Source organism: Myxine glutinosa, chromosome 3, assembly GCF_964187855.1.
Source record: "Myxine glutinosa chromosome 3, kmMyxGlut1.1, whole genome shotgun sequence".
NCBI classification, from domain to species: domain Eukaryota; kingdom Metazoa; phylum Chordata; class Myxini; order Myxiniformes; family Myxinidae; genus Myxine; species Myxine glutinosa.
Window position 1 is genome coordinate 48,017,869 of NC_136263.1, and position 20,809 is coordinate 48,038,677.

The 20,809-nt window shown below is 45.6% G+C and overlaps 1 protein-coding gene across 2 annotated transcripts in view; it reads left to right on the forward strand.

Annotated features, from left to right (window-relative positions):
• Nucleotides 1–261: 261 nt before the first annotated feature.
• The window catches only part of LOC137423604 (solute carrier family 35 member F1), a 35,143-nt gene continuing 14,595 nt past the window's right edge, over nt 262–20,809 (forward strand). The window contains exons 1-5 of one of the 2 annotated variants that reach the window (XM_068110932.2): nt 262–616; nt 1,028–1,187; nt 7,601–7,776; nt 11,582–11,709; nt 19,543–19,702. In XM_068110932.2, the coding sequence (XP_067967033.2) occupies nt 553–616; nt 1,028–1,187; nt 7,601–7,776; nt 11,582–11,709; nt 19,543–19,702 (688 nt within the window). In that variant the 5' untranslated portion in view covers nt 262–552. Of the gene's footprint in view, nt 617–684; nt 932–1,027; nt 1,188–7,600; nt 7,777–11,581; nt 11,710–19,542; nt 19,703–20,809 lie in introns of those variants that run through there. The other variant, XM_068110933.2, reaches the window with a different exon arrangement.

Genomic DNA, 20,809 nt, shown 5'->3' on the forward strand with positions numbered 1-20,809 from the left:
GGGGACCTTGTAGAAATGCGTTGTGGAAAAAAAAAATTCTGTTGCAATTTGTTCCAAGTTGAGTGAAAAAATGGGCTAGATTGCCTGGACTTGATTGCCTGGACTTGATTGCCTGGACTTGATTGCCTGGATTGCGCTCTGAAGACCAAAAGTATCGGTCTTCCCTTTGTAAGGCTTCGTTCCAAAGAACCATCCATCACATCCATTCATCCATTCGTTGTTTTCAGGAGTTTCAGCTCCACTCCAACACAGGAACACGTCACGTCGTCCAATATTACCGAAGAGGAAGAAGAAGTTTTTACGTGCCGTTGTGCTCAGTACTCGATAAGCGTTTCCACAGAAAGATATAAACATGTGGATAATTGATATTTTAATAAAAGTGCGACATTGTTAATGCTTGCTTTATTTAAAATTAAAGAAAAACCTTTATTTGTACGTTAAAGGAAAAGTCACGTGACGCATATTCACCGCCTCGAGTCTCGATGTGTTGGACACGGCGTCGCGAGTTTGGGGTCTCGTGCGCTACCTGCTCGTGGGACAACGACGGTGCCAATGGCCGGATACAACCGTCCATTGATACAGCTACACCCTCCAAGCCGGTGGCCGCAAGATCCAGGTGATTTGACGTGAATGAACTTCATGGCCGCGTCCGTGAGTCGGGTCGCGCGCGACTTGTGTCCTTCATGGATCGGGGACTCACCGTTTACCTGTCGACGAAACGGCTCAGATGAACCAGGAGATGGGAACCAGGTCAGGGTGTCGTAATCGATGATGTCGATGAGTAATCACACCTTTGGACTTCGATTGGTTTTATGCTGGCTGCTTGTACTTTGGTCTTCAACGTGACGTGATTAATATTAATGATTGTTGTAAGGGGAGATTATGTGGTGGTGGTGGTGGTGGTGGTGGTGATACGTGTAAGGATCACATGGTGAGAATGACAACTATGAATCATTCTGGTCATTTGTCTCACGTACTCCAGGCCTGCTAGCTATGTCTGCCGCTCCCCCTGTATGCGACCCTCCAGGTGTCCCACCAGACACGGGACCCGGATCCGGACAAGACGATGAGCAGGTGAAAGATGACCAGAAAGATTGGGAGGGACAAAGGTCTCCATCAAACGAGCCCGGGGCTTGGGGGTGCATGAAGGACAAACTGCAAGAGGCGAGACGACGTGTGTGCACCAGGTGATCCCGGACCCGAGTCGTGCTTCGTACACATTGAAGGATCCATCACATTCATTCATTCACTTGTACTGCACTACACCCTGAAGGATCCATCACAGCCATTCATTCTTTCACTTGTACTGTACTACATGCTGAACGATCGATCACATCCATTCATTTGTACTGTACTACACCCTGAAGTATCCATTCATTCATTCACTTGTACTGTACTACACCCTGAAGGATCTATCACATCCATTCATTTACTTGTACTGTACTACACCCTGAAGGATCTATCACATCCATTCATTCATTCACTTGTACTGTACTACGCACTGAGGGATTCATTCATTTACTTGTACTGTACTACACACTGAAGGATCCATCACATCCATTCATTCACTTGAACTGCACTACATGCTGAAGGATCTTTCACATCCATTCATTTACTTGTACTGCACTACACCCTGAAGGATCCATCACAGCCATTCATTCATTCACTTGAACTGTACTACATGCTGAAAGATCTATCACATCCATTCATTCACTTGCACTGCACTACACCCTGAAGGATCTATCGCATCCATTCATTCATTCACTTGTACTGTACTACACACTGAGGGATCCATTCATTTACTTGTACTGTACTACACCCTGAAGTATCCATCACATCCATTCATTCATTCACTTGTACTGTACTACACACTGAGGGATCCATTCATTCACTTGCACTGCACTACACCCTGAAGGATCTATCGCATCCATTCATTCATTCACTTGTACTGTACTACACACTGAGGGATCCATTCATTTACTTGTACTGTACTACACCCTGAAGTATCCATCACATCCATTCATTCATTCACTTGAACTGTACTACATGCTGAAGGATACATCACATCCATTCATACACTTGTACTGTACTACACACTGAAGGATACATCACATCCATTCATACACTTGTACTGTCCTACATACTGCAGGATCCATCACATCCATTCCTTCACTTGAACTGTACTACACACTGAAGGATTCATCCACTTGTACTGTACAACATACCGCAGGATCCATCACATATATTCATACACTTGTACTGTACTACACACTGCATGATCCATCACATCTATTCATACACTTGTACTGTACTACACACCATGATCCATCACATCCATTCAAACACTTGTACTGTACTACACACTGCATGATCCATCACATCCATTCATACACTTGTACTGTACTACACACTGCATGATCCATCACATCCATTCATACACTTGTACTGTACTACACACTGCATGATCCATCACATCCATTCATACACTTGTACTGTACTACATACTGCATGATCCATCGCATCCATTCATACACTTGTACTGTACTACACACTGCATGATCCATCACATCCATTCATACACTTGTACTGTACTACATACTGCAGGATCCATCACATCCATTCATACACTTGTACTGTACAACATACTGCAGGATCCATCACATCCATTCATACACTTGTACTGCACTACATACTGCAGGATCCATCACATCCATTCATACACTTGTGCTCTACAACATACTGCAGGATCTATCACATCCATTCATACACTTGTGCTGTACTACATACTGCAGGATCCATCACATCCATTCATACACTTGTACTGTACAACATACTGCAGGATCCATCACATCCATTCATACACTTGTACTGCACTACATACTGCAGGATCCATCACATCCATTCATACACTTGTGCTCTACAACATACTGCAGGATCCATCACATCCATTCATACACTTGTGCTGTACTACACACTGCAGGATCCATCACATCCATTCATACACTTGTACTGTACTACATACTGCATGATCCATCACATCCATTCATACACTTGTACTGTACTACATACTGCAGGATCCATCACATCCATTCATACACTTGTACTGTACTACACACTGCAGGATCCATCACATCCATTCATACACTTGTACTGTACTACATACTGCATGATCCATCACATCCATTCATACACTTGTACTGTACTACATACAGCAGGACCCATCACATCCATTCATACACTTGTACTGTACTACACACTGCATGATCCATCACATCCATTCAGACACTTGTACTGTACTACACACTGCATGATCCATCACATCCATTCATACACTTGTACTGTACTACACACTGCATGATCCATCACATCCATTCATACACTTGTACTGTACTACACACTGCATGATCCATCACATCCATTCATACACTTGTACTGTACTACATACTGCAGGATCCATCACATCCATTCATGCACTTGTACTGTACTACACACTGCAGGATCCATCACATCCATTCATACACTTGTACTGTACTACATACTGCAGGATCCATCACATCCATTCATACACTTGTGCTGTACTACACACTGCAGGATCCATCACATCCATTCATACACTTGTACTGTACTACACACTGCATGATCCATCACATCCATTCATACACTTGTACTGCACTACATACTGCAGGATCCATCACATCCATTCATACACTTGTACTGTACAACATACTGCAGGATCCATCACATCCATTCATACACTTGTACTGTACTACATACTGCAGGATCCATCACATCCATTCATACACTTATACTGTACTACACACTGCATGATCCATCACATCCATTCATACACTTCTACTGTACTACACACTGCATGATCCATCACATCCATTCATACACTTGTACTGTACAACATACTGCAGGATCCATCACATCCATTCATACACTTGTACTGTACTACATACTGCAGGATCCATCACATCCATTCATACACTTGTACTGTACTACATACTGCAGGATCCATCACATCCATTCAAACACTTGTACTGTACTACACACTGAGGGATCCATCACATCCATTCATACACTTGTACTGTACTACATACTGCAGGATCCATCACATCCATTCATACACTTGTACTGTACTACACACTGCAGGATCCATCACATCCATTCATACACTTGTACTGTACTACATACTGCAGGATCCATCACATCCATTCATACACTTGTGCTGTACTACACACTGCAGGATCCATCACATCCATTCATACACTTGTACTGTACTACACACTGCATGATCCATCACATCCATTCATACACTTGTACTGCACTACATACTGCAGGATCCATCACATCCATTCATACACTTGTACTGTACAACATACTGCAGGATCCATCACATCCATTCATACACTTGTACTGTACTACATACTGCAGGATCCATCACATCCATTCATACACTTATACTGTACTACACACTGCATGATCCATCACATCCATTCATACACTTCTACTGTACTACACACTGCATGATCCATCACATCCATTCATACACTTGTACTGTACAACATACTGCAGGATCCATCACATCCATTCATACACTTGTACTGTACTACATACTGCAGGATCCATCACATCCATTCATACACTTATACTGTACTACACACTGCATGATCCATCACATCCATTCATACACTTCTACTGTACTACACACTGCATGATCCATCACATCCATTCATACACTTGTACTGTACAACATACTGCAGGATCCATCACATCCATTCATACACTTGTACTGTACTACATACTGCAGGATCCATCACATCCATTCATACACTTGTACTGTACTACATACTGCAGGATCCATCACATCCATTCAAACACTTGTACTGTACTACACACTGCATGATCCATCACATCCATTCATACACTTGTACTGTACTACATACTGCATGATCCATCACATCCATTCATACACTTGTACTGTACTACATACTGCAGGATCCATCACATCCATTCATACACTTGTACTGTACTCGCATCGGTTTTGGACAGACGTTTGTTTGCCCACCCAGGTATCCCTCTGTCACGTCGAATTGTTGTTCTATGTTAATTGCTTGGATTGGTGAATAATGGACCATCTATTTACTAGTACCCGACTGCAAAGCCGCAACGAGCCGGCGAAGCCAAAGCCTCTTGCCACTATTTTACCCATCACTATGGCATAAGTAGGTTAGGTAGTAGGTAGGTGTAGTAGGTACTGTAGGGCAAAGGGGGGCATTAAGCTCCAGGGGGCATTAGGCTGCACTACATTGTAGATCTTGAAGGTAAATATAATGCATTTACAATGTAGTGGAGCCTAATGCCCCCTGGAGCTTAATGCCCCCCTTTGCCCTACCTGGTAAGACTTGCTAAAAGAGAAGAGCAGACAGTCCTCCCCAATACCTACATACAACAAATGTCACAAGAAGCTTAAGGAAGTAACTATACGATGTGCTAGCTTGGGGCCTATGTTAAGAAATTTTAACTGGGCTTATCAGACGTTTTCACAGTATGTGTGGTCTTCTAACTTCAGTCGCTGTCAGGGCTGGTTCTCTCCGGGCACTGCGGCTTCCTCCACCAGAAGAAGTTAGCTTGCAGTAAGATCAGTGCCGACAGATCAGACGATAGCGCCGTTTCAACGGCAATGTGTGACTGTCGTTAATCAAACCGAGCTTTCTTTCTTTATTAGGTATGCAATATTGGCAGAATATATATTTTGTTTTACCCCTGCACCCTTTCTGCCCCTCCCTCCTCACCTCCCCTCCTCCCTCCCACTTTCTCCTCCGTTCCACCTCCTTCTATTGTCCCCATATGCCCCCATACATTCCACTTCCTTTCCCTCCCCTTGCTTCTGCAGTGCACTGCAAGATTAAAATTAGCAATTTTGATTGTAAGGAAACTTCACTTGACCAAACTGCGATGCAAACACAATCAAATGGTCGTACATGTATCAGTATCGGGTGGAATTTCTTTTGGCATCACACTCGCCTCTGAACGCATCAAATCAATGAATTCTATATTATATAGCCTGATCGATATTTTGCCAAATGTGGAGTCGATTTTGTTGCAGCTGTTGCTTATTACTTGGTAGAGGTCAGCTTTTCCACGGCTGCCGATCCATGTTCCCAAGCGTGTTTGTCTGTTCGATGGAATTCATGCCAGGAATCTCTAATGCCATGGAAGAAGCTGTAGCTCGCTCCGTCTCTTCTAAGTGGAGGTGGTTGGGATTCAGGTTCGGCTTGGGTTGTTAGTTCTGGACATACAACATGTGGCACCATCTTCCTGCAGTAAATGTGTTCCACACTGCAAAATACATTGGTGGAACACTGGCAAGAAGGTTTCTTCTAAACCACCAAGACAATTTGATCTACCACAATGTTTAAGATTGTGGCACCCAGTAATGAATGTCGGTGGGAGAAATCCGGAGAAACGGAGCTTTCACTTTTGTAATACGCACCCCAAACATTGATCAGATATTTCTGGGGAAAAAGTGTGGCTTTCCATGAGTGATTATGGTATATCCAAGAGGGTACGAACAGAGAAAAAAAAGAGGTTAAGTCACTCAAATTTTTGTGCCTCACCATCATCCATGATATTTCTTGGGTAGGCCATATTTCCAAGATAGCCAACAAAGTCATCCGCCAACTGGGTCTTTCCTTTCTTGAGGGCCTAGAAGGGCATAATTCACAGCTTGATCACGTAGTGCTCTCCCCTTTGTGTTCGCACCCCTGGCTCACATCTACTTGATGCCGTGGAAAGCAAGGCCCTCAAAATTATTGGGATTTCCCACGACGAAGTTGAGTGTCCAGGACTGCAACTCTCGCGTCGCAGATGGGTACTGGTGGCCTCTCTGTATTCTACCGCCTTCGTTTTGGTCTTGCTCCCTCTGCTCTCTTCGTGCTTCATCCATTTCTCCAAGGTTTCTGCAAAGCGCACATGGTTCATCAACAACCCTCATCTGATGAAGCTCCCAAAATCCAGGCCCACTGCTCACCTCCACTCATTTGTTGCTCCAAGTTCCTCAGTCTGTTCAATCCCATTCTTCCCTCCAGGTCTAAAAACAGCTGTTCCGCACTACCTCAGGTCATCCCCCATCCATACTCATCTCTTCTACCCCAAATCACCCCATTCCCAAGCACTCCTTTTTCCAGGTTATTGTAATCCCTCCACTCCCTTACCCATTTTGTTTCTTAGTTTTCGGTTGGTTTGTTCATTTTCTGTTTCATCCCCGCTTTCCCCTTCCTCTTCTTGCTGTTTCATTCGGCTTGTGCGCAGCTTGTCCTTCCCTCCCTCCCCTTGATCTCACTTTCACTTCGACTCTGCTGTTGGTGTTTCCCCCTTTCCATTCTGCTCTAGCGCTTCCATGAGCCTCAACCATGCACACAAAAATATAAGATATGTACATTCGAATGGACCTGTAGTTGTGCCATTCAATGGCTATTGAACACGGAATGCCTGCCGTGAATCTAGCTACTGGTTTGCCATTTTGTTATGCGTGGTGTGGCCATGTATTGTGCTCATTGTGCTCATTGTGCACCTTGTGTGGTGTTTCATTCAGGCAGGTTATTTTTGCGTTACTCTTGGGCCAACTTCTTTCACTGCTGCTTTGTGGGACGGGCCTGACGAGTCAGCTTCTCGCCGATGAATTCAAAGTGAACACTCCACTTTTTCAAAGTCTGCTAAACTATGTACTACTGTTTATCGTGTACTCGCTGGTACTCATCCTGCACATAGGTAAGCAGACTGCTTGCATTCCGAACAGAGGAATGTTTATTATGTGCGCATTTATGGTGGAATTTTGACACTTCCCTGCCCTCTCCCGATTGTTCCTTGCATGCCCTTTCCTTAACAATAAACTGGAATGGCACTCGGTAGAAAGCATACCTTAGCCAGGCTGAACAGTTTTTGCAGCCCGCTGATAGGAGGGATCTGCATCCAAAACCTGAACCAAAATCTTATCGGTTTGTTCTTGTCACCTGCCCAACTCATCCACCTAATTTCTTCCGAATCCGTCCATAACTGGTCGAAATATCATTCATATATCGTTTTTGGCCCCACCTGATGGTGAAGAATCCCTTAAAAACATTTTTCTCAGATCTGGATCCAGATCTTCACCAAAATCTAATGAATTGGCCCTTGTCCCACACCCAACCTGTTCACCAAGTTTCATCCGAATCTGTCCTCAAAGATATCCTCCTCTCAGACAGACAGACAAACAGTGGTGGAGGTAAATGCTGTGTAAGGAACTATGAGGCTATTTGGACCCAGCATGCAGTGCTCCATCAGCGTCACATTAATTTGATGAGGATGAGGAGTGTTGATGGGTGAGGATGAAATAAGCACCGACAGCACATTCACCTTTTGACGAGACTCTTTCACAGACATCACAGTTGCTCCACATGTACACAATCACTCACCCATATCTAGGCTACCGTCCAGTTATGCCAATTCCCATGTACTGCTCTATCTCCAATGCTTATAGGTACCTATCTAATTCCAATTTAAATGTATTGACTGTTTCTGCTGCTACCACCTTTTCATGGAGACCATTCCATGCAATAGCTACTCTCTGAGTGAAAGACCCCTGCCTTAATACTACCATCCTAATCTCTTCACTCTCAGGCCTGACACTACCCATTCTTCTAAAAAATATATATCTTCTGCACTTATTTTGTCTCTACCCATCATTATCTTGAACATCTCCAGAACATCCCCTCGTAATCACCTTCTTTAAAAGTATGAAGTACTTTCTCCTTCAACTGCTCCTTATAGCATAGTCTAGGTAGGACCCGGAATCGATCTAGTCATTCTACGCTGACCCATCTCTATAGCAGCTCTGTCCTTCCTGAGTTGTGGTGACCGAAACTGAATACAACCTGAAACCCTGTTACCTTTACCAATAGTTACCTGGCACTGTGCTGTCTGCTTACCGTACCTCCCTCCCACCCATCCCCCAATATTTACTACCACCCCCAGATCCTTATGTTGTGTTACAAGCTCGAAGCCTGATGTAATATATATTTTTACAATTCTTACCCAACTCCAATACCTTGCATTCTCTAATTTCGTGTCATTTCCTCGTGCGAAAGAGATCTATTGTTACTTCCGCCACTGAAGGTGGATGGAGATTATGTTTTCACCCCTGTCCTCTGTCTGTCTGTCTGTCTGTTTGTATGTGAACAGGATATCTGAAAAGGTTATGGATGGATTCTGACAAAATTTGGTGGATAGGTTGGGTGTGTGACGAGGATTAAATGATTAGATTTTGGTCAAGATCCGCATCCGGATCTGCATCCGATATTTCTTTAAGTCATTCTTCACTATTAAGTGAAAGTGCAAAAAAAACCTATATATAGCACGATATCTCAAAACGTTATGGACGGATTCAGGCAAAATTTGGTGGATAGGTTGGGTGTGTGACGAGGATTAAATGATTAGATTTTGGTCAAGATCCGCATCCGGATCTGCATCCGATATTTAAAAAAATCATTCTTCACTATTAAGTGATAGTGCAAAAAAAACCTATATATAGCACGATATCTCAAAACGTTATGGACGGATTCAGGCAAAATTTGGTGGACAGATGTGTGACGAGTTTGTGTTTGTGTGTGACGAAGCGGACAGATTTGGAGTGTGACGAGGAAGAATTGATAACATTTTGGTGAAGGTTTTAATGTGGATTTGAGAATTTGAAAAAAAAAGAGAAGAGGTGATTCTTCACCATTACGTGATAGGACAAACAATGATATATATACTCATAGCATGATATTTCAAAAGGTTGTGGATGACTTTTGACAAAACTATGTCGGTGATTTTGGTGGGTGAAAAGAATAAGCCGATTCGATTTTGGTTCAGGTCTGAATCCAGATCCGGCCTATCAGTGGGATACAAAACGTAAACTGTTCAGCATGGCAGAGGTATGCTCACTACCGAGTGTCGCTCTAGTTTTTCCCCCTGTTTTCTTCTTCCTCTTTATTTTTTTTCTTTCCAACAAATTATATTTGCACACCGTTCCTTCATTTCTGACATCCCTCATGATCATCCCTCTTGGTTACACCCAATTACATCCCTCTTGGTCCAATACACTCCGACCCCTTTATTGATTTTCGATTCAGGCCCTATTTGACTTTAAGTAGTCAAAGGTGGAGACACGAAACGTCACACATTTTTATTTTCCATTATCTTGTATTTGAGTCAATAGAGATGACATTTGTCACAAAAATGCTCTCAACCAGTTGCCACTTGCCATATCAACAACTGCAGACAAGACTTGGCACAAAATGTCCTTTGCCACAGCCCCTACCGAATAAAGCAGGTATACATTGGTCTGGTATCTTTAAATACTTAATTTGGTAGAGGTTTATGTGTTCACACATAGGTGATGATGCACCTTGTAGGTGCTGTAGAAGTCTCTTTGCTTCTCTCCCTGCTGTAGAAGTCTCTTTGCTTCTCTCCCTCATCCTCCCACACTCCTCCTCTCAGATCATCCTGCCTTCTTTAACTTTTCTATGTTGATGATCAACAAAAGACACATTGGGACACACACGCGACACATGCGACACACAATACACACACCTCACGTACGAGCTAATTTCAACAAAAAGGAAAAGGCATTGCTAATTGAGGTGTCAGTCCCCAGCGATTCTGGCCTGAACAACGCAGAGCTCAAGAAAATGACCAAATACCAAGCTCTCAAAAATGAAGATCCTGGAAGAGCGCCAAAATTGTACCATAGATTTATTTTTGAAGCAATGGGAATGATTTTTTAAAAACTTTACAGAGATCCTAAAAGCCATCCCTGGGAATATTACGACAAACTAACTTCAGTTGGAAGTTGTCCAAGGCTCTGTGATGATTCTCAAAATAGCCCTTGGAACAAAACTTTGAGAACAAGAAAACTTCACAAATTGTTCCATGAATCATGATCCCTTGCTGAAAAGAAGGTGGATACTTTGATACCTGGGAGGACTGAGTTCCACCTTCTGTAACTTACACATAGAGAAAGCAACCAACAACACACCCATACTTTGAGACCTAGAAGATCTCCGTTCCATCTCCTGAGGCCCACCTATGTGTGGGGACAACAGGGAAAATAAACTTGCATGCATACACACACACACATATATATATATATACACACACATACGTGCACACACTAATACATATACCCACAAACACATGAAGGTGGATGCATCGTGACCTTGGAGGACTCGGTTTCACCTTCTGAAATCCGCATTTGGAGATAACAACCAACGACACTCACCAGTGTTTAGGTAATATGAAAATAGATGGCCCGTGAGACTTAAATATTCTCTTTGTAGCGAGCCATGACCTCCACCAAACATTTGTACAAATAGTGACCGACAAGGCATTTTCCTCTTAAATATCTTGTTCTCTGCCTGCAGATGATAATGGTAACAAGACTTACAAACCACCCCAATCACAAACACAACTGTTTGATGGGAGCGATTGGGAACGTATACATTGATGTCTCTGATATTGATAATCCTGACTGATATTGATAATTGTGGTGGTGCAGGGCAGGGGAGGCCATTCATCCCTACACTCCACTTTGCCTGGAAATATGCCTTGCTGGGCATTGTCGATGTTGAGGCAAACTACCTCATCATCACTGCGTATCAGTACACGACCCTGACCAGCATCCAAGTGCGTTGCTTGCTTTTACTACAATTATTCATTCACATCTTTGTCATAATACTTCCTAGTAATTTGTACATCCTGAGTTTGAAACAAACTTGCTGCCATAATGTGTTATATATTCACCTACTATTAGCAAATATACCTTTACACCATTCAGGTGATGGAAATGAAGTCGAACAATATATGAGGACTTGGGATGTATTTATTAAAGCCTAATTCATGGTGTTGCTATTTTCGAAATTAGATTTGCTAATGAGAGCTCCACACACTAAATCTGTTTTATCACTTTAAAACCTTTCCTTTTTATGGGTTTCTGCCTTACCAGAAGTGGTAAGGTGGGTCATGTTATTATCTATACTAGGGCATGCCCGTACTATATATATGCCCGTACTATATATCTATCTAAAATTATATCCCCCCCCTCTATTTACATGAAATGGTTTGGTCCATTCGCAACGCCAAAGCGAACGGCGAACGGCTTGCGAGTACAGTGACAATCCCCCCCCTCTATTTACATGAATGGTTTGGTCCATTCGCAACGACCACAGAACCCCCCCCCTCTATTTACATGCAATGGTTTGGTCCAAAGCGAACGGCTTCCGGAGTTTGGTAAAGAAATCGCCATCGCGTGCACAAACGCGCAGGAAAGCGAATGAATCGCAAATTCGTTTTTATTAGTTTTAAAACGTAGTTTAACGCCAACATAGTTTGCAAACGTGAAATAAATGAATACGCTCTCAAATGTGCCATCCGAGGCAGAGTGTGTCCTCCACGTTCGGCACACGCGATCGTTCGCTGCTCTCTGATTGGTTGAATCGTTTTTTGGACATAGCTCGGTAAGTAATTGTCCGATTAATATGAAACCTTGAAAAGGCACATCCTCGGGTCCCCAGCAATATACCTGGCAAGTTAAAAGTATATCGGACCCGTGGTTGTCGAGAAACAGCGGTCACAGACAAACGTACAGACAGAGATTACTGGAATTATAGATAGATGATTGTTAATACAATAGTAGAGTTCCCGCCATACGGTCGATCTTGTTCCAGGAGTGCAACGTGTTCTTCTGACACGTCCCTTTATTTGGGCGGTGTATAGGCAAGACTGCTCCCTCGATCGCTCCCAAAAATATTTTTTTTAAACCTAGATTGTGAATATGAAGCAAAAACATGCATACTACTCGTGTGCATATAATAATAATAATAATGCATTTATTTTAGATAGCGCTTTTCAGGAAGCCCAAAGACGCTTTGACAGAGTGCAAAACATAATGCATAGCAAAACATAAAAACAATTGCAAAAAAGAAGAATCAATAGGGAAATATTCAAAGCACAAAGGAGGGAGAAGGAGAAGTGATAGTCAGGGGTTAGATGCTGTGGGTTAAATGTTGAATGCAGTGTTGAACAGGTGGGTCTTGAGTGATGTTTTGAATGTGGTGAGTGAGGAGGAGTCTCTGATGGTGTGAGGTAGCGAGTTCCAAAGGGTGGGAGCAGCGATGGAGAAGGCCCTGTCCCCCCAGGATCTAAATTTGGTCCGGATGGGGGGGGGTCAGGAGGTTGGTACCAGCAGAGCGGAGGTTGCGGGTGGGAGTGTGTCTGGAGAGGAGGTCAGCCAGGTAGGATGGGGCCAGGTTATGGAGGGCTTTGTAGGTCAAGAGGAGGATTTTGTACTGGATTCTCTGGGAGATGGGGAGCCAGTGGAGCTTGTAAAGGACGGGGGTGATGTGGTCACGGGTCCGGGAATGGGTGAGTAGACGGGCAGCGGAGTTCTGAATGTATTGGAGTTTATTGGTGATTGTTGAGGGTGAACCATAAAGGAGGCTATTGCAGTAGTCCAGACGGGAAGTGATGAAGGCGTGGATGAGGGTTTCTGCAGCCACGGAGGAGAGGGATGGACGGAGACGGGCGATGTTTTTCAGGTGAAAGAAGGCTGTCTTTGTGATCTGTTTAGTGTATTTGTCGAAGGAGAGGGTTTGGTCAAAGATGATGCCAAGATTCCGGATGTGAGGGGAGGTGGATACTGGGAAACCTTTGATGTTGAGGGCAAAGTTATGGGTGGACTTGGTGAGCGTTTTTGGGCCAATGATGATTATTTCAGATTTATCACAGTTAAGTTTGAGGAAGTTGATTTGAAGCCAGCATTTTATTTCAGTGATGCAGTTTGTCAGGATAGAGTGGGTGGCGGTGGAGATGGACTTGGTGGAGATGAAAAGCTGGATGTCATCGGCGAAGCAGTGGAATTGGAGACCATGACGGCGGATTAAGTGACCGAGGGGGGACAGGTAAAGGATGAAGAGGAGGGGGCCAAGAACTGAACCTTGGGGGACACCTTGGGGGAGGGGAGCAGTGGGGGATTTGCAGTTATTGATGGAGATGAACTGACGTCTGTCAGAGAGGTATGATTTAATCCAAGAGAGGGCAGTGCCGGTAATGTTAAAGGTGGTTTCAAGTCGGGTGAGGAGGATGGTGTGATCGATGGTGTCAAAGGCGGCGCTGAGGTCGAGGAGGATGAGAATGTTGAGGTTGCCAGCGTCAGAGGAGAGGAGAAGGTCGTTGGTGATTTTGAGGAGAGCAGTTTCAGTACTGTGGTTGGAGCGGAATCCGGATTGGAATGTTTCATACAGGTTATTGGCAGAGAGGTGATGTTTGAGTTGAGTGGCTACAGCGCATTCCAAAACCTTTGACAGAAAGGGTAGGTTGGAGATGGGTCTGAAGTTATTTAGGGTGTCAGGGTTTAGTCCAGGTTTTTTCAGAATGGGGGTAACAGCAGCAATTTTGAGGGATGGTGGGACGATGCCTGTAGACAGGGAGGAGTTTATTGTTGCAATGATAAGTGGAGAGAGAGCAGGAAGGGAGGCCTTGACAAAGCTGGAGGGGATGGGGTCAAGAGTGCAGGTGGCAGTTTTCATTCCGATGAGGAGTTCAGAGAGGTCAGTAGGGGAGACTGGGGAGAATTGAGACAGGGGATGGCAGGATAAGGGGGGGCAGGTGGTTTGAGGGGGAGCGGGTGCGGCGGTGGTCAAGCTGTTGTAGATGTTTTCAATTTTGCGTTGGAAGAATGAAAGGAAGGAGATGCAGTTGTCTATTGTGAGTGACTGGGTGGTGGTGTTCAGGGGGCTGAGGAGTTTGTTTATTGTAGAGAAGAGTGCTTTTGGGTTTCCGGAGCCAGAGTGGATAATTTGAGAGTAGTAGGCGGAGCGGGCGCGGGAGAGGGCATCTTTATAGTGTTGTATGTGGTCCTTGTAGGCCTGGGAGTGAACTGAGACCTGTTTTATTGCGGAGTCTTTCAAGTTGGCGAGCACGAGTTTTCATCAGGCGGAGTTCAGGGGTAAACCAGGGAGCAGAATGGGTGAAAGAAACTGTTTTGGTTTTTATAGGCGCAAGTTGGTCAAGGCAGGAGGAGAGAGTGTGGTTGTAGTAGTCAGTGAGGTCAGAAGGGGTGTGGAGGTCAACGAAGGGAGAAGTGGACATTTTTTCAGAGAGGGTCGATGAGAATGAGGTAGGTGAAAGAGCGTTTAGCTTACGGAAGTTGATAGTGCGATAATGCCTTGGTGCTGGGGTGGGGATGTTGATGGTCAGAGTGATGGCTAGGTGGTCAGAGAGAGTGAGATCGGAGCCAGAGAGATGGTGCAAAATTAGTCCAGTAGAGCAGACAAGGTCCAAAATGTGACCACGGTTATGGGTAGGAAAGTTGACATGTTGAGTGAGGTTAAAGCAGGTGAGTAAATCAGTGAAGTCAGTGGTTAGCGTGGAGTCAGTGGAGTCCATGTGGATATTGAAATCACCAAGGAGGAGGATTGAGGGGGAGAGGGAACATAGCTGGGTCAGAAAGTAGGAGAAGTCAGACAGGAATGATGGGTGTGGTTTGGGAGGGCGGTAGACAACAGCCATGACTGACTGTGTGTGACCAGAGAGTTTAAAAGCCAGGTGTTCAAATGATGGAGCAGATGAGATGGAGATGAGGTTGGTCTTGATGTCTTGTCGGTGAATAACGGCAATTCCACCACCTCGGCCCTCCGAGCGTGGTTTATTGATGTAAGAATATCCATTGGGTGTGGTGAGGTTGAGCGTGTAGTAGTCCAGTGGTTGTTGCCAGGTCTCAGTGAGACAGAGAAAGTCCAGTTTATTTTCCAGGATGTAGTCGTTCAGGATGAGGCATTTGTTGTTGAGGGACCGGGTATTGAACAGGGTGAGCTTGATGTTGTTTTGTACGGCGGGTATGAATCCAGGTGATTTGGCCAGGGTTCGCAGACAGGAGGTGCGATTTTGTGCGTTGTTGTGACCAGGTGTGTTGGGACGATGAGTGGGAGTGCGCTGAGCCGACCAGAGGATGGGGATGGAGTGACCTGATTGTAAATAAACAAACTTACGACCGGAGCCACGGTGAATGTACCTGGGTCGATGCAGGAGTTCATTCGATTTGATTGCAGAGATGCATGATGGGGTGGAGCGGGTTTTAAGCAGGAGAAGCCTTGCGGCGGAGTACCGCAGAGCCATGCCAGCAAGAGCGAAGGGACGAGCACGAGGCCAAGGGTGAGGAGGCGAAACAATCGTCACAACCCACGGGAGTGGGCCCGAGGAAACAGCGAAGGAGCCGAGCAGGTGAAGCCAGGAGCAGAGCCGGGACCATGCAGAGGGCAGACAGGAGCGAAGAGACGAGCACGAGGCCAAGGTTGAGGAGGCAAAGCGGCAAATGCAGCGGCAAACGACCGCCGCCGCTAATCAAGATCACGGCGGCAAACCGCCACCACCGCCGCTGCAAACAATGGGCACAACCCACGAGAGTGAGCCCGAGGAAACAGCGAAGGAGCCGAGCAGGTGAAGCCAGGAGCAGCAGAGCAGAGCCGGGACCGTGCAGAGGGCAGACTCAATGGCCAAAAATCCGCCACGACCACCAGGAAAGCAAGATACGGACAATGGTCCAGTCAGAGAAGCGGCGAGCAAGTGACGCCAGCGTCCTCTCACGACCGGACCGGAAACGGAATTTGCAATATGAATTCCCATATGCAATATGTAGTTGGTTATATGGCTCAGATAATTACCTCTGCCACCGATGGTACACAATGGAGGTTGTTTTCATCCCTGTCTGTCTGTTTGTTTCTTTGAGAACACAATATCACAAAATGTGGGTGGAGTCAGACGAAACTTGATGGGCAGGTTGGGTGTGTGACGAGGACTAATTGAATGAACTCGGCGTTGAATTAACGCCAGGCGGGGTTGACTCGGCGTTGAATTAACGCCAGGCGGGGTTGACTCGGTGTTGAATTAACGCTAGGCGGGGTTGACTCGGCGCTGAATTAACGCCAGGCGGGGTTGACTCGGCGTTGAATTAACGCCAGGCGGAGTTGACTCGGCGTTGAATTAACGCCAGGCGGGGTTGACTCGGCGTTGAATTAACGCCAGGCGGGGTTGACTCGGCGTTGAATTAACGCCAGGCGGGGTTGACTCGGCGCTGAATTAACGCCAGGCGGGGTTGACTCGGCGTTGAATTAACGCCAGGCGGAGTTGACTCGGCGTTGAATTAACGCCAGGCGGGGTTGACTCGGCGCTGAATTAACGCCAGGCGGGGTTGACTCGGCGTTGAATTAACGCCAGGCGGGGTTGACTCGGCATTGAATTAACGTCAGGTGGGGTTGACTCGGCGTTGAATTAATGCCAGGTGGGGTTGACTCGGCGTTGAATTAACGCCAGGCGGGGTTGACTCGGCGTTGAATTAACGCCAGGCGGGGTTGACTCGGCGTTGAATTAACGCCAGGCGGGGTTGACTCGGCGTTGAATTAACGCCAGGTGGGGTTGACTCGGCGTTGAATTAATGCCAGGTGGGGTTGACTCGGCGTTGAATTAACGCCAGGCGGGGTTGACTCGGCGCTGAATTAACGCCAGGCGGGGTTGACTCGGCATTGAATTAATGCCGGGCGGGGTTCACTCGGCGTTGAATTAATGCCAGGCGGGGTTGACTTGGCGTTGAATTAACGCCAGGCGGGGTTCACTTGGCGTTGAATTAACACCATGTGGGGTTCACTCGGCGTTGAATTAATGCCAGGCGGGGTTCACTCGGCATTGAATTAATGCCAGGCGGGGTTGACTTGGCATTGAATTAACGCCAGGCGGGGGCTAGAGACCGTTGAATTAACGCCAGGCGGGGTTGACTCGGCGTTGAATTAATGCCAGGTGGGGTTGACTCGGCGTTGAATTAATGCCAGGTGGGGTTGACTCGGCGTTGAATTAACGCCAGGCGGGGTTGACTCGGCGCTGAATTAACGCCAGGCGGGGTTGACTCGGCATTGAATTAATGCCGGGCGGGGTTCACTCGGCGTTGAATTAATGCCAGGCGGGGTTGACTTGGCGTTGAATTAACGCCAGGCGGGGTTCACTTGGCGTTGAATTAACACCAGGTGGGGTTCACTCGGCGTTGAATTAATGCCAGGCGGGGTTCACTCGGCATTGAATTAATGCCAGGCGGGGTTGACTTGGCATTGAATTAACGCCAGGCGGGGGCTAGAGACCGTTGAATTAACGCCAGGCGGGGTTGACTCGACGTTGAATTAACGCCAGGCGGGGTTGACTCGACGTTGAATTAACGCCAGGCGGGGTTGACTCGACGTTGAAATAATGCCAGGCGGGGTTGACTCGGCGTTGACAACCCCGCCTGGCATTAATTCAACGCCGAGTTCCTCGTTTCCAACGCCGAGGTGTGTGATGAGGACTGGTGAATATCCAAATACGAGGATTTAAAAAATCTTTACGTGATTTTTCACCATTGAGAAATGGGACCAAAAACGATATATGGCATAATATTTTAAAAAGTTGTGGGCAGATTATGACAAAATTTGAGTTGGTTAGGCGCTGATTATATTTAACAAGCTGATTATATTTTGGTTCAGGTTCAGGTCCGGATCCAGATCCGGCCTATCAGTGGTATACAAAACATAAACTGTTCAACCTGGCAGAGGTGTGTGCTCTACAGTGCCGTTCTGCCATTCTAGTTCCATTTGCACCCACACCCAAAAAAGAAGAAAATGCCAAGATGGGCGAAAAATAAAAATCTCCAAAACTTGATGGAATCAAACAAAACTTACACAGGCCCAACTTCAGGGTGCCCTCATTAATCTCTGAATGTTTCCGCTTCCTCGGTGAAATCCTCCCAAAGTAGTAGATGAAACGTACAACATGCATTCCCTCATTATATAGAAATTCCGAGGCTTTCTTCTTTCAATGTTCCAATGGCATGCTTCATCCATGTGACACAGCTGTTTAATCTCCCTGTGACTCAAAGACTTCCTACAGCTAAGTATTACACCTTTGTGACTTCTGGTGAAAACACGATCCTTCATGAATGTCCTGTACCCCTGGGATCCAGTGAGCATGAACAAACCTCAAACTTCACAAACCGAGAATTGGTTGATCTGATCATGAATGCATCTATCACTATCCATCCTTAGATGCAAAGGGGAGTGGTGAGTGGGGATTCACCATTCAGGGCAGATGCAATTTCGATGTGCATTTCACTAATTTTTTTGTTGGGACAGACATGTCTTACCTTCATGGGATAGAGACCGATTAGCTGTGAAGCCCATGTGAAGTTCCAAATTTGTGTCCTCTAATTATATCAATGGATGAGGAAACGAAGAAATAGACCTTTATTTTACACTGCTCATCAATTATGAGCGGCCATGGTTTCTTTCCACCAACACATCTCAAATTTGTAATAAGATGAGCTTCACCACCTGTGGTCAGACTACAATCTTCACAAGCCGATAAAGCTGATGAACTACCACACGAGTCGTACCTTACCCTGCCGATGTGTGTCCCATTTGGAGACCAGTGTGTCTGTGTCCCCAGCTGCTGGACTGCTTTGTGCTGCCGGTGGTGCTGCTGTTGTCTCGGTGGTTCCTGGGTTATCGGTTCCGTGCAGCTCATATTGTTGCTGTCACTGTTTGCCTCTTGGGGGTCTCCGCAATGGTTGGGGCTGACGCAGCCTCGAGCCATAAGGGTGGTAATGGTGAGTGTTCATGTTAGTTTATTTATTTACTTATTTGTTATCATGCCTCCGCAGGTATAAAATATGTTTTTGGGTTTCTGTCTGGCTGTGCGTCCGTCTGTGCGTGCGGAGCAGATTTGTCGTTGCCGCGATAATTTGTGAACAACCAGACTTGGCAAAAGTATGAACTGATTCGATTTTGGGTTCAAAAGGTCTGTGGTAATATGATCTTTAATTGAAAAATCTTTGTGACCACAACAAGTGAATCCTCTTGGATTGCGCTGAGGTTCGGGCATGGAATTTCTAGGAGGAAGTATAATTTGTATGCAATGAAAGTACATGTAATATGGGATCGAGTAAGATCGAGTAAGCTTCACCAGTGCGCGTGCGCGAATTTACGTCACGTCGGCAGCGAGAAGGCGTTCCCCAACACGAACCAATCAGGAACTGCCACGCCCACTTATATGATCTCAGAATTCCTGTGACAGGAATTAGCGTTACACTGGCTGGAAGTCATTCGCTAGAGGCGCTTCCTCAGCGCCAATCACCAGTGCGCGTGCGCGAATTTACGTCACGTCGGCAGCGAGAAGGCGTTCCCCAACACGAACCAATCAGGAACTGCCACGCCCACTTATATGATCTCAGAATTCCTGTGACAGGAATTAGCGTTACACTGGCTGGAAGTCAATCGCTAAAGGCGCTTCCTCAGCGCCAATAACTTATGGAACCACTCAAGAGATTTCAACCATACTTGACACACGTCTGGACTGCGATACAAAGATGAACCCATTCAAATGTTGGGTTCAACAGGCCAAAAGTCATTGAAAATAATTTTGCAGATCATAACTCTAGTTTGGAAGCGTCTCTTTTCTCTCTCCCACTGTCGCTCATGTGAACTTTACTTTTTCATGAGACCTTTAATTAAAATGAAACGCAACAGTGGGTTGACATCTAACACGGGCGGAGGCATACCCACTGACTCATTCGCGTCGAATTATATTTTCTATTTTAAAAAAATATATATTCCTCTATTCGCTCACATATTTCACTGTTTCATGTGGTCAGGAGGTGTGTGCAACACGGCCTTTTTACCCTCGCCTGAGGAGAGTGTATTGCATTTCAGTCCGT